This window comes from Gavialis gangeticus, unplaced genomic scaffold (assembly GCF_001723915.1).
Source record: "Gavialis gangeticus isolate Ggan-Ray unplaced genomic scaffold, GavGan_comp1, whole genome shotgun sequence".
NCBI classification, from domain to species: Eukaryota; Metazoa; Chordata; order Crocodylia; family Gavialidae; genus Gavialis; species Gavialis gangeticus.
In genome coordinates, this window is record NW_017729029.1 from 12,230,671 (window position 1) to 12,244,732 (window position 14,062).

General features: G+C 52.2%; 1 protein-coding gene across 1 annotated transcript; it reads right to left on the minus strand.

The window, feature by feature from the left end:
• Positions 1-7,129: 7,129 nt before the first annotated feature.
• LOC109300331 (nyctalopin-like) lies at positions 7,130-8,450 on the minus strand. The gene has a single exon (XM_019521013.1). The coding sequence runs from the start codon at positions 8,390-8,392 to the stop codon at positions 7,130-7,132; it is 1,263 nt and encodes a 420-aa protein (XP_019376558.1). The 5' UTR covers positions 8,393-8,450.
• Positions 8,451-14,062: the final 5,612 nt, after the last annotated feature.

The window sequence follows — 14,062 nt, forward strand, 5'->3', positions numbered from 1 at the left end:
GTCTGGAACCAGCTTCCAAGTGAGGTGGTGCAGGCTCCCACCCTGGGGGGTTTTAAGAGGAGGTTGGATGACCACCTTACTGGGGTCATTTGACCCCAGTGCTCTTCCTGCCATGGCAGGGGGTCGGACTAGATGATCTGCTCAGGTCCCTTCCGACCCTAGAAACTATGAAACTATGCATCAGTTGCACATCTGGGTGGATGGAGGATGGTGAAAAGTGGGGTGGTACAACATGGCCTACAATGCAACACACCTTTTTCCCCAGGTCAGAAGAAAGTGCCAGCTTTACTACTAGCCCCAGGGCTGTATTATTCAGTTTAAGATGGAAGCAAAAATGAATGCAACTTTATTGGGACGTGCACTCATTTGCAAAACTGATATATATCAAGTGTAAAAAATGCAGCGAGTAGCCAGACAATATTGTTTTATTAGCACTGCTGTCCTTCTAGTCAGATGTGCCTTGTCTCCTGTCTCTGCTTTGGAAGCGTTTTGGGGAGCTGAGCTTAAAACGCAGCCAGGCAGGTGGAACAGTACGGGCAGCTGCATGCAGCTGGGCACATCTCCAGAACAAACAGCCCCTCTTAGGACCCTTGTCAGCGGCCCGCCGTGGACTCCCATCAAGGCAGACTTCTTGCTGGTCTGTACAGCTGCGAGATGCTGTGGGGCGGCAGTGAGAGGAGAGCTTCTTTGCTGTGGCTGGTTTGGAGCTGGCCTCTTGTCTCAAAGGAAGCAGGGTAAGTGCATGGGGAAATGCAGGACTTGTGGCTTGCCCTTTCTTGCTCTTAATGCAGCTGCATGCTGGAGCTGAGCAACGGGCAGGGGGAAAGCGGGGCAGTTCATCCGGATGGTCATTTGATGGGTGGGTCAGTCCAACCCATGCCAGGCACAAGGGAACCATTTAAAACTCATTTTTTACCTGCCCATAGCATCTTTCTTTTCACGCCGCTGCATAGGAGGGCGGTTCCCGCAGACGCTGCTTTGGCTTTGCACAATTAGCAGGATCGATGGTCTGCGTGTGCCTGTACGTGTGCATCCCATGGCCCTCCAGCCCCAGAGACGAGTGCAAACAGGGCCCCTCTGCGGGAGTCGCAGGCGGTCCTTGCTCGGCCTGGGAAACCAGGTGAGTGTTCACTGGAGCCTCATCTTTGCCTTCCGGGGTGTTTGCTGCTGGTGGCCCAGTGCATCTTGGTCTGCAACAGCCTGTTCAGAGCAAATCCCTCTCCGCTATCCTTGTTCCTGGTGCCACCTAGGGGAAAAGGATACAGCTGCAAATACCGGGCGTGTTATCGTGGAGAGGATGAGGAGCAGTCTTAAATTGCAGCAGGGGTTGATATTGGGAAGAACTGTCTTGCTATGAAGATGGCTCAGCATTGCTCAGACAAGCTGGGCGATCTCTGTCCTTGGAAAGTTGGCAGATGCTTGTCTAGGATGGTGTATCCAGGCATGATCCTCCTCCACGCAGGGCTTGGACCAGCTGTGATCTCCTGGGGACTCCACCAGCTTGACTGGTTCAGATGATAACGTGTGAGCCCTGCAAAAAGGTGCAGGATTTGGCCTTTCCTTCCTGGATTGTATTCTTGCTTTCCCTGAGCAAAGGGGAGGCAGTTGCATTGCAGGCCCCAGCCAGCATCAGACACGGGCTCGTTAGGGCACCAGAGGGAGCTCCTTGCTCATTCTTCAAGGGAGGCCACCGAGCTCGGGGGCTGCGTCTGCACTGCTACCACAAGCAATGCAGCTCTGGGGCGAGGTGCAGAAAGGCAGCTTCCTAGGCAAGGTCTCAAAGGCACCATCAGAAGATGTCTGGGCATGGGGGTTCCCGCTGGTAAATGAAACTAGCCTGCCCGAGGAGCACGGGTCTCTGTGCTTCCCTCCCCTCTCGGGTCCATTCACAAACGCAACGGGGAAACCTTTCTTTAAGCATCAAACGCTCCATGGAGAAACATGTTTCTCTCCCATGGCAAACAACCATGTCTAAAGGATGCTCAGCCTCAGGCCGAAGTTACAGACTTGATGCCAAGTGACCGTGTGAGCTTTAATGGCTACAGGCCACGCAGGGTGGTTGGTACGGATGCACCTGAGCTCCGAGTCGACCAGCCCTGAGCTGCCGTCCAAGTTGCATGGACCGTGCCTCCAGCCCTCGCCGGGGCGCCCAGCGCTCCTGCTTGCAGGATACGGGAGCAGCAAGGGAGGCACAATCGGCCCCACGGCCCGAAGAGCAGTCCCATTGTTCTCTAATGAACAGAGGAAACATTTCTCAGAGCAGAGTTTCTGCAGGAAAGGCTTGGGTGGAAAAATATTCTACCCAAACCAGCCTTCAAACCCACCCCCACCCCCCAAAAAAACAACCCTAAAAGCTTCAAAAAAGTTTAGTTTTTTGTAATATATTTTCTAAATTTGTGTTAGAAAATCCTAACTTTTTTTTGGAAGGCTGCTTTTGGTAGTATATATACGCACCTGCATGCACACGCATACGCATACGCATATATAAATAAATATATGGGATGCAAGATAACATACATGCATATACACATACATGTATATATGTGTGTATGCATGCCTGCATGCATGTATAGAGAATCAAAATATAAAATTAATATAAAACAGATCTTAAATTTTATAAAGTATTAAAATCACAAATATAAAAGCTGACAATTTTCTTTTGCTAAGAGGGTTCTTTTGTTTGCATTGATTTGAACTAAACTAAGCTTTATTCATTTCCAATGATGTGTTTTTGGTCAATTGTTTAATTGGTCAGCTGAGCCTCCAAGGTACATGGGGTTTCTCCCCTCCATCCCCCCCCCCCATAAAAAGTTTCATGCTAAAACTTTTTTCTGGTTCAATGAGATCCTATGGGAGAAACAGTGTTTGGTTGCAAAGATCTGAGGAATCCTGTTGGAAAATGAGTCGAGTATCTTGGACGTCTAAATATAAGGCAGCCCAGTGCTCTCTAATGGGCCTCTTGCTGCCAGGGCACTTTGCACGGCACCGTGCCGAGCTCGCTCCGCGCCAGCTGGTAACCTCCAGCACCGTGTGGCTGCGTGAGCTCTGGTCACAAGTGTGCCCCCGACCCCGGGCTGAGGCCTCCCCGGTCACTCCCCCCGTGCACGCTCAGCACATTCCTCTGTCCCTTTGACAGCTAAGCTTGCAGCCTTTGCCTTATCGAGGAGGCCGAGAAATATGTGGGAAGTGAGATAATGCGGGTGAATTTGGAGGGGGGGTGGGGTTTGCTGGCAGAAATCCCTCAGCCTGTCCACAGATCTTCTCCCCCGGCCCAGGGTGTTGGTTCTCTGCCCTTGACCAGGGCTGCGATCGAAGCCCCCTCACGCGGCACATATTTTGGGACAGGGAAGCTGACGGCGTTATCGTGTGTGTAGAAAGGGCCAGGAGTGTGCTGAGTCCGGGTAGGGCTTCAGTTGCTGCACCAACTCCTCTGCAAGCTGGAGAGGGGAGGTGTTGGTTTCTAGACTGTTGGAGGGACCTCAGGAGTCGCGTCTAGTCCAAGCCCTGCTCCAAGCAGGACCAGCCCCAACTGCATCATCCCAGCCATGGCTTTGTCTAGCCGGGGCTTCAACACCTCCGAGGATGGAGATTTCCACCACCTCTCTGGGTAACCTGTTCCACTTCTTTGCTACCCTCCTAATGAGAGAGATTTTCCTAATATCCGACCTCAACTTCCCTTGCTGCAACTTGTCCTGCCATCTGCCCCCACTGAGACCAGTCCAGCTCCATCCACTTTGCAGCCCCCCTGCAGGGAGGTGAAGGCTGCTATTCAGGCCCGCCTCGGTCTTCTCTTCTCCAGACTAAATCAGCCCAGTTCCCTCGGCCTCTCCTCACAACCCATATGCCCCAGTTTTTGAATCATCTTCATTGCCCTGCACTGGACTCTCCCTTCAATCCTTTCTCTACTGGGGGGCTCACAGCTGGACACAGGACTCCAGATGTGGCCTCCCCAGTGCTGAATAGAGGGAAAAATCACCTCCCTTGATCTGCCGGCAATGCTCCTGCCGATGCAGCCCAGGATGCCCTTAGCCTTCTTGCCATCACGGGCACAGTGCTGTTATCTCAACGCAGACACCAGCCTTGTGCTCTCTTGGGACGCTGAACCGCCTGATCTTTGCATCTAAAGGCTGCATTTCTATCCGTGGGGAAAGCCTGGGCTCTACGAACCTGTTTGGTGGGGACTGGGGGGCCAGAGAGGCCTGGTCTAGGGGCAGAATAATTCCCTGTGAAATAACCCACCTCAAAAAGCCAGAAACCTCAAGGTTAAAAAAGACAAGAGTCTGTCACCTGGCAGGGTCTAGGAGCATAAGCCCGGGTGTAAGAGGTGGATAAATGAGAGACCTTCGTTAAGTCAAAGTTGGTTGGGAATCCCTCCACGAGGTTTCTGCTGCTGGGAAAGCTCCAGTTCGTGATGGGGCAGCTTTGACCACTCTCCTGATCCAGAGGTGTTTTGGAAAGTTTCACTTTTTCCCCACTGAAAGCAGCTGCTGTGTTGAAATCTCAATTGCTGCGGAAGAAGCCGGCATCTGAAACCTTCAGCATGGGAGCAGCGCACCTTACAACTAGCTAAACAGCACGTCCCCATCGACTCCTTCCCTCCCCACGGGGTGGTCAGAGCATTGCCCCATGCCCATTTCTGAGCATTGCCCCATGCCCATTTCTGAGCTGTTGGCTTTTTGCTCCAATCAGGAGCAAAATTTTACTATCTCAAACTCCAGAGACAGGAAAACTGTGCCTTGGCCAGCTCCAGCTGAAATGAGGTGAGTGACATCTGCCTTCATCCTTTCCCAGTACCGAGGCTAAGGGTTAGGGTACAAAGCACTCAGATTAAGGCATCCTCCTCCACTTCCAGCCCCCTGGGAAAGCTTTGGGAAGCAGGAAACACCTCGCTTCTCTGCCCGGTACAACACCAGTGAAGCGCTGTTCAAAAAAGCCTGTTGGGAAAACATCTGCTTCTCACCCTGGGCACTTACAAGGTGTCTTCTGCTGGGCTGAGTGACCTCCCAGGTTGTGACGGCAGTGGAGGCTGAATCCACATCTCTCTGCAGCACTGCAGGAGCTGTAGCTTGCACCTGTGCAAGGGGATAGAGGCGAAGACCCTCCTAACCCTGTGTTTGTGTGCTGCATCCCTGCTGAGAAGCTGCGGTTAGCGGTAGGGCTGTAGCTAGGATGCTAGCGTTACATCTGTGGACAGTCCCGGGGATGCTATGTTTTTGGCCCGCAGCAGCTTGAAAGCAGGGTCCCAAGGGAGTGGGACGCCTGCTATTGCTAGCTACTTCGCTCCAGCTGCAGGGAGGATCTGCCTTCCAGCCAGGACCCGCTTCATCCTCCAGTGTTGTTTACCAAGGTCCTGCTCATTTCTCCATGGAAAGCAGCCTCCTGTCGGATGGTGGGAGCTTGCCAATGGTAAAGAAACATCAGTGGGATGTTTGAAGCCACTTTGCAAGGGGCAATTCCAAGTAGAAAGTCAGTAAATCAAAGCAGCCAGTCATGCACGCAGCTCAGAGGAGGACAGGCACAGATAAAGATTAAAAACAAGCCCACATCCAATCACTAGGTCGGCTACAACTTGTTTTCTGCTCCTCAATCACGTTTATTTCCTGGCCGTGCACTTACTCTCATGTTCAGCGGTGGTTTTTTGAGGACATCGGGGCTCTGAAACGCGGCGCCAACGAGCCAGCGATGGGATTTGGGCTCTGTTGTTTTTCTACACCCACGTCTGCCAAAAATTCTTTTGGGGGAAGATGGATGAGACCAATTTGTGGGCAGGGGAGGGAAGAGCGAGCAGAAAAACCTGTGCTGGAGGAGCCTTGAGGCATCCTCTACAACTTGCGGAAACTCCCAGAGGCTGGAGAATAAGGGAGCTGAAGCGACACTGTGCATCATATTTATTGAAAAAAAAAGATAGCGAGACAAATATGGCTTATAGTGCATGCCCCCTGGGCAAAAGGGGCTATTCGCAAGCATTAAAATAGAGGCCGCGTGTCAATAAAATATGTCAGGCATCGTGAGAAATAGCAGCGAGCTGGAATCTGCTGGGTTATGCGATGCGTGGCAGCCGCACGCGCTCTCCGTTAGTCCCACAGTTTCTTTTTCAAATTCTCTTTGCAGACCTATGTTTTGCTGCCTCCTGTCCAGTGAGGACCAGCGAAGGGCGATACCTGCCCACTTGGCCATTTAAGTAGCTGCTACCTGACTGGAACGGCTCTTGCAAGGCTTTCAGATGGGTGGGGATGATTTATGATTTATTTGCATGCCCAAACATATTAAGCATCATCTCAGCAGGCGGGGATATGCGCCCTACCCACTGCAAACTCGCATGAACCTGTGTGATCTGAACTCCAGGGTGGCGATTCTCAACCAGGCTGCTACGAGATCCTTTCAACACCCAATGCACCATGTGAGGTGCGCAAACATGATTCATAAGGTACAAGCAAGGAGATTTCAAACAGGAATCCATGGCATTAAAAACATCCTGGCCTGTTGTGGTGAGTCCTTTGCAAGGGAAGAATTGCTCTAGTGTCTTTCTGTTGTGCAAAAAGGAGTGAAAAACTAAGAGCTGGTATTTTCCAAAGCCAAAAAAGGTTGAGAACCACAGCTCTAGAGAACAGAGACAGCAGCTCCTATCGTCAGGACACCTCAAAAAAGCCATCGAAGGGCGACAGCTGGGGAAATACCTGTGCAGGTTAACATAAAAGCCATTCTCACATCGTAGGTTTGCATCTCACAGCAGCTCATGCAGACACTAAAGCCTTTCTATGTATAGGGAACAGCCCCCAAAGTTCAACTTCCACTCGGATGCCAAAAAGAAATGGGCAAAAAGGTGAGAGATCTCAAGGGCAGGCTTCCTCCCTGCTAACGCACCCTGGCCCAAGCAGGAAAGGCTGCTGTTAAACATCCTTATAACGCAGGCACCGCAGTCAGGATTTCAGTCATCCCATTAGGGCATTATAAAACTAAACGGTGCTCATCAATAAAAACGGCATATCCATCTAAAAATAACCCCTGCAACTGTAGCCACAGGGACAGATTATTGCAGAATAAGCAGCGGCACAAAAAATCACATTTTGAAGTTGTTTTTTTTTTTATCTTGCAGGTGAAAGGCAGCATCGAGGCAGGTGAATGTGTCCTACATCCTTACCCAGTGCCATCGGCACCAAGCGAGCAGGACCGGCAGCAGGGCGTCAGAAACGGCCGACGGGCGAGAAGCAGTGCTGGCGTTGCTGTCCGTACACACGCTATCTTCTGCCGGCCCCGGTGATGACAGGCAACCAGTTAATTTCTCGTGACCAGTGAAGTGCAGCAGGGTCCCGTTGTGGAGGGCTGGAAAGGCGCAGTGGAGCCCCTCCATCCGCCCTTTGTACGTCGCTCTCCACTGCGGGAACCAAAGCATTTTGCAGTCGCAATGCCAGGGGTTGTGAGACAGAAAGACGTATCTCAGCTTCGCCTGCCCGGAAAACACGGGACTGGGAAGGTAACTTAAGTTGTTCTTGCTCAAGTGGAGGAAATGCAGCTGCTTGAGGTGGGAGAAAGCCGAGCCTGCGATGTGGGAGATGCAGTTGTTGTTGAGGTACAGCGTCCGCAGGCTCCGCAGGCCGCTAAAGGAGCAGCCGACCCTGGCGATCCTGTTGGCTTCCAGGTGCAGCGTCTTGAGCTGGATCAAACCTTTGAAAAGCTGATTAGGCAAATCAGAGAGAAGGTTGTGTCCTAAATTTAGCACGCCCAGCCCGCTCAGCGCCGTAAACGCGTCCCTTTGGATGATCCATATGGGGTTCTTGCGGAGGTTCAATTCGTAGAGGGTTTTCAGGTCCTTCAGGGAGTCTCGGCCTATGGCTTCGATGTGGTTGCTTGCCAGACTGAGCCTGGCGATGCTGGATAAGCTCCTGAAGGCTTCTGGGATGTAACGCATGTTATTGGAGCCGAGGTCCAGCGCTTCCAAGGAGGGCAGGTGTGAAAACACCAGCGGGTGGATTTCAAAGATGTTGCAGAAGGATAAATCCAAGCTGGCGAGGTTCAAGAGTCCTCTGAAAGCATTAGCGTGCAGGGACGTCAGCCTTGAGTTCCTGCGAAGGTCCAGCTGCCGCAAGCTGCTCAGCGCGCTAAAGGTCCCTGGGTGCAGGAAGGTCAGGTTATTGCCGTCTAGCCAGAGGCTGCGAAGGGCAGTCAGGTTCCTGAACATACCGGCGGTGAGCACCCTTAAAAAGTTACTTGAAAGGCTTAAAGCACGGGTGGAGGTTGCTATTTCTCCCGGGAGAGCTCTCAGGCCAGCTCTGTCGCAGAGTACGGTATCCCGGGCTGAGCATCTGCAGACGCGAGGGCACGCAGCAGAGCCGTTCCACGCCGGCACGATATCAGCCATGTAAGTGAGCACGGAAACTGTAAGGAAGAGCATGTCCCGGCGTAAACCAAACACCGCGTCTAATAATGTTCTGCCGTTGGCGGGGAAGGAAGCGCCGTGACCCTCCTGGGCACCACCGACACCGCCAAGGTCATCAGCCTGGGCTTTTAATGCGAGTGGGGTTAATTTGAGCTGCTGACGTCCACTGCAGACCAACGTGGATAAAGGTCTTAGGCTGGCACAAGCTGCTTAAGCCGTGCAGGAGTGGGAGGGACGCGGACGGGGAGCGGGAAGGGGAGTCAGCGTTGTGCAGCTCTGGCCCCTGCGTCTCAGAAAGCAAGTAGTAGGATTAGGAAGGGCGTGGAGAAGGGCATCCCGAGTGAGCAGTTGCCAGATCAGGAGACTAAAAAGACCCGGACTTGTCAGTTTGGAAAGAGGGAGGGATAGCACAGAGGTCCATAAAATCATGAAGGGTGCAGACCAAGCGACCAGGGAGCTGTTGTTCACCAAGTCCCGCAACACCAGGACCGGGGGGCAGCTGCTGTAACGAGCAGGCGATAGGTTTGAAACTAAAAAGGGAAGGGGCTATTTTTACTCGACGCGTTGTTAACTTGTGGAACTCATTGCCACAGGAGGTGGGGGAAGCCAACAGCATTGCCAGGTGCAAGGTGGGATGGGACAAATTTGTGGATGATAGATTCATTAAGAGCTGCTGAGGGGAATGTTTGGAGATGTTTCCTCTGGCATCTCTAAATGAATGATGGCAGGTGCGGGGAGGGTCACGAATAGGGCATATCTCTAGTCCAGTGCCCTCGCTATAGCATCCACTCCTGCCACTGCTGGGGACGGGACTGGGCTGGATGGAGCACTGGTCTGACCCAGGCTGGCGCTGCTGATGTCCTTATGAGTGCATGCTCAGCCAAGGGCGGGCTCAGAGAGGGGGCCCCCTGCTCACCCACCACTTCCCAGTTGCAGCCCCCACCCTGAAGCCCTCAACTCGGTGCACTGGGGCAGTTTTGGGGCCTGCCGAGCAGGGCAGGGGCATGAGGGGAGAGTCAGAGGACAGGCCTGAAGTGTTCCTGGAAGGCTAGTGCAAGAGAGGTGGGAGGCTGCCGGCAAAGCTGTCACCACGCCACCCATTTCCTTTCTCCACCGGCGTTGCAGTGAGAAAGTGCAGGGAAAGGCAATCCCCTGGGCAGGGCAGCGAGTTGTGCAAAGCTGAGAGGATGCTAGTGCATCCACATGGTTGCTTGCAAACATCGCAGCGGACCCAGTGCGTGCACGGTGGCAGCACAAACGAGCAGGGAGACTTGACGCAGGATGGGTCTCGTTCACCGACCCTGAACACGTGCGAGGCGACTGTTGTTCGCCCGCTAGCGCCTGCCCCCAGCAAACAGTGCAGCCGAGCTATCGAGAGTGGTGTAGCACGCTGCATTTTCTGCATCGCTCCCCGAGCCCGGAAAGCAGCGATAGCTGGAGGGAGGAAGCCAGGACACCTTTGTGCTGAGCAGACCTTGCTTAAATAGCAATCTTTTGCTAGCTACAACCTGAATCTCCCAGCCCACAAGCAAGGGCAGGGGCGGCGCACAGTACAGACCCCTCTTTGGGAGGGACCGTGGTGCCTGTGCTGATAGCAAACCGATGGGAAGCTAATGCGAAATAGGCCCATCCTGGAGACTTCCCGACACCTGCTTTCCACTGGTGCATGCATCTCGCTCGCTCGCTCGGGCCCCCGTGCCCCGAGGGTCCTGTTGGCATGTTATCTGCAGGCATGTTGTACAGCCTGAACCGGATTCGGGCAGCGTGCCAGCGCCCGCCAGGATGATGGATGCTCTGGGCCGCGTGGAATGCATGCTGCAGTGCAACGCTCCTGACAGCCTCGCGCCTGGAGATAAGGCCTGCACAATCTGCTTCTCATTTGAGGAAAAACAGATGCGGTGCCTGCTGCCATGGCTCTCCGAGGCCCGGCTCAGCCTTGCCCCAGTGCTCCAGGCTGGGGGCGGCAGTGGCCGCAGGCGTCCCCTTCCACGGGACTCGTCAACAGGCGGTTGCTGTCGCTGGCAGGTCTAAGTTCTTTCGTGCAAAGAGGCTGTGTCCTCCCATGCATATAAAAGGTAGCTAGTACATCCCGCAGGGAGCTCGGAGGCTTCATGAATATGTGGTGTGATGAACCAAATGTTTTTTTAGCGCCCTGGGTGTGAGTCGTCTTTGGTGTGAGAGCAAGGAGCAAGGCCAAGCCAGCACAGGACATCTTCCCTGGAGGAGATGAGCACCCCAGTGGTGGTGTGATGGGTTTATCTTCTGCTTTATTAGGGACCTTTCAGGCTAACCCCCACTCCAAGCATCCTGAAATCAGAGAAAATGAGGGTTAAAGGGACCTCAGGAGGTCACATCTAAGCTCCAAGCAGGACCAGCCCCAACTACATCATCCCAGGCAAGGCTGTCTAGATGGGCTTTAAAAACCTCCAAGGATGGAGGTTGCACCACCTCTCTAGGTAACCTGGTCCAGCACTTTACTGCCTTCCTAGGGAGAAAGTTTTCTCCTAATATCCAACCTCAACTTCCCTTGCTACAGCCTGAGCCCATTGCTCCTTGTCCTGTCATCTGCCCCCACTGAGACCAGCCCAGCTCCATGCTCTTTGCAGCCCCCCAGCAGGGAGGTGAAGGCTGCTATTCAATCCCCCTCGGTCTTCTCTTCTGCAGAATAAATCAGCCCAGCTGTAAACCAAGACCCAGGCTCCAGTTTGGGATTCAGCTTTTCTCACTCCTGAGGACTGAGTGGGGAATGCTGTTGATGCACCTTTGAAACCTGTGTCCAACCCACCGTGCAGCCCAGCACCGCTGCTTGCTGCCTCTCCATACGGGCTCGTCTGTGCTTTGCAGGGAGATGTTCATGGGCAGGATTTTCAATCGAGCTGTCTCCTCTGCCCAGGGAATCTCTCTGCTCCCCATCCTCCCTGCATTTGGTGGAGAAACCAGATTGCATTATAGCTGGCGTGCCTTACGCAGACCCCCAGGGACACGAATAACCCTTGCTGACTAACATGTCCACTGGTGCTGGAGGAGGCGGGGGTGCGTGCTTCGGTGCGGATCCATGTTCAGATTCCCGCGCGGTCATTAATCCTCTGCTATCCGGGACCCGCTGAAAGCTGGCTGGACCTCCAGGGGCTGATTACCATATCTTTGGCAGCCAGTGATTGGCAACGGGAAATCTGATTATTTTGCTTAAGACTCCACGATGACTAGACTGCTGCTCAGAGTCTTGTTAACTGAGTAACTGGTGACACATCCCCTTGTCTTTGTTTATTTATTTATTTTTATCCAACTTTTTAATAATTTCAGTTATTTTCCTTAGTCTCTGTATAGGAATCCTCTAGTTTTCAATCATGCCTTTTTTTAAAATACCTCTCTGTTCTGCTCAAATGTCCACCTTTCTTTATGCGTTTTCACCTCTGCTTTTGGTTTCTTTTTGTATTTGTTTGCTTCCTTCTTGCCTCAGTTGTTCTCCAGGGTTTGGGTTCCCTGCTCTTTTTCCCCTTCAAAGTGCCCTTAACAATGGGCCCATTCTGCCTTGCCAAGTCTTGTCTAGACCGTGGCAGAAAAAACCCACAATGTTTGCTGTGGTCCAGTGTAAGTGTGGACTCAATTAACCCTTTTCACTGCTTCTCAACCTTTCTAGACTCGAGGCACCCCTGCATAGACTCAAGGCACCTCTTGGAAAATGCCAGCTCTTAGTTCCCACCTTTTGTTGGCTCAGAAAAATCATAGGACAGTTTTTATGTTGCAAAGAACTTGGGAAGACCCCAGTTATGGGTTTCTATTCTATGCATTCAAAGCCCAACTCTCCATCTTGTCCACATCCTTTCTATAGTGGAGGGTGCAAAACTGGACACAGCCCTCCTCCTTGTAGCACTTTGTTTGCATCAACTTTTTTCCTTTTAAAATTCTTAAAAGAACAAAAAAAAGGAAAAGAAACAGCAGTAAACCCTGAAAGAACAACTTCTCCCTACATGTCTGGCCAGGACCACAGCATTGTGTAATGGTGTCCACCTCCCAGCTGTAAACAACTTCCCCGCTGCAAAGGGAGAAAAAAACCCCAAAGCCAAACCTTGTGTCAGCTCTGCAGCTGAAGTTACTGGAGGCCAAACACTGACTTGTGGTGCAGACGATGAAGTCACGTTGCTGTTGAGATGCTGAGAGCTGGGAGGTGGCTTCCCATGCCTGCGCGGGTCCCTGACGCATCTCCTGGGCTGTCACATAGGGACTGTGCCTGTTGGCACCTGTGACCTTGTGCAGGGGACCCTGCCTGCGGTGACAAACACACCCATTATCCCCACGCCACCGGGGCTGCTCCCACTGCAGGACGTGTCTCGGAGGAGTGCACAGGGGTATACCTCCCTGGGCACGTCTACACGTGCACTGTAATGCGCATTAGCTTATTTTAATGTACATTAAAGCGTCACAAAAAACCCCTGTGCTCTTTAGCTAATGCACATTAAAATAGGTTGCTGTTTGTTTTTTTAGTAGCTCATAGTGGAGGTATTAGATTTAATGCGCATTACCTAAAGTGCATTAATTGAACATGTAGACATGCCGCACTGTCACTCTGCCCCAGTTCAGCAGGACAGCAGCAGTCTGGTTCCCCTCTGCAGGGAGGCCAGGGTTTTCCCCTTTGCTAAGCAGGCTGAATGTCTGGCATTGTCCTTCCAGCCAGGAAAAGTTTGTTTCTCCACTGGCTGAAGCTATGTAGCTTAGGCTGAACAAGGTGGATCAGTTGCATTGCTTTTCTTCTGATTTCTTCTTCATACAGCATTTTTATTTTTGCAGTCGCGGCAGCACAGCCAGCAGGAGCAGGGTGTGTTTCTTCACCACGTAGATCTTGTTTATCCAATTTCAGCCCTCCCCCCACCCCCTTTTTTTTGAAATCCAGCTCTTTCCTCCCTTTCATGCCGACTGTTTTGCAATTGATTTCATATCAGGATTTTTCAGAACATGTTGGGCTGTTCTTTGAATTCATTCCTGCCAGACGTGTCCTACTGGGACTAACACTTAATGGGAAAATATAAATATCCAGCTGAGGGCTATCTTGTTGATTCGAAGAGTCCCTATACATGCAAAGTATTTGTGGCTATCAATAATTCCGTTTACATGTTGCGATGGTTTAAGTGAGTCCATTCCAGGGTTCAAATTATGGGGGAGCTTGGAGGGGCTGAACCCCCCCATACAAGATGAAAGACCCCCCAAGAGACAAACCCCACCATGGGCTGGTCAGCCCCCAACCCTCCCCATGTCTTTCTAAGCAGCCCGGGTGGCGGCAGCAGTGGTGGTGGTGGTGGCTCCTTTCAGCTGCCACGACTGCAGACCCCACCAAGAGTCAAAGTGTAATTCAAACCCTGGTTCCTTCCCTTGTCTCCGTCATGATTTTGTGTTGCAGGGAAGGTGACTCTATAGCTGGTAGAAAGTTTGTGCAAAAACAGTGTTTCATGATTGCAAGTGTGTTTTCGATGGGGTCAGGACATGGGAATCAAGTGCACATTGTACCATGTGTGGAAAGGGTCACAGTTGCCCCTATGGCAGTTGTCCTTTGAGCCAGTTCCCTCAAACTCCCTTTCTACTTTGAAAGTAGTAGACGCTCGAGTAGTTTGTCTAGAAGGATTGTGTGTATGTGTATAGGGTGATCCTGTTCCACCACAGGTGGAAATAGGATCTAAATTTGGCAGAAGT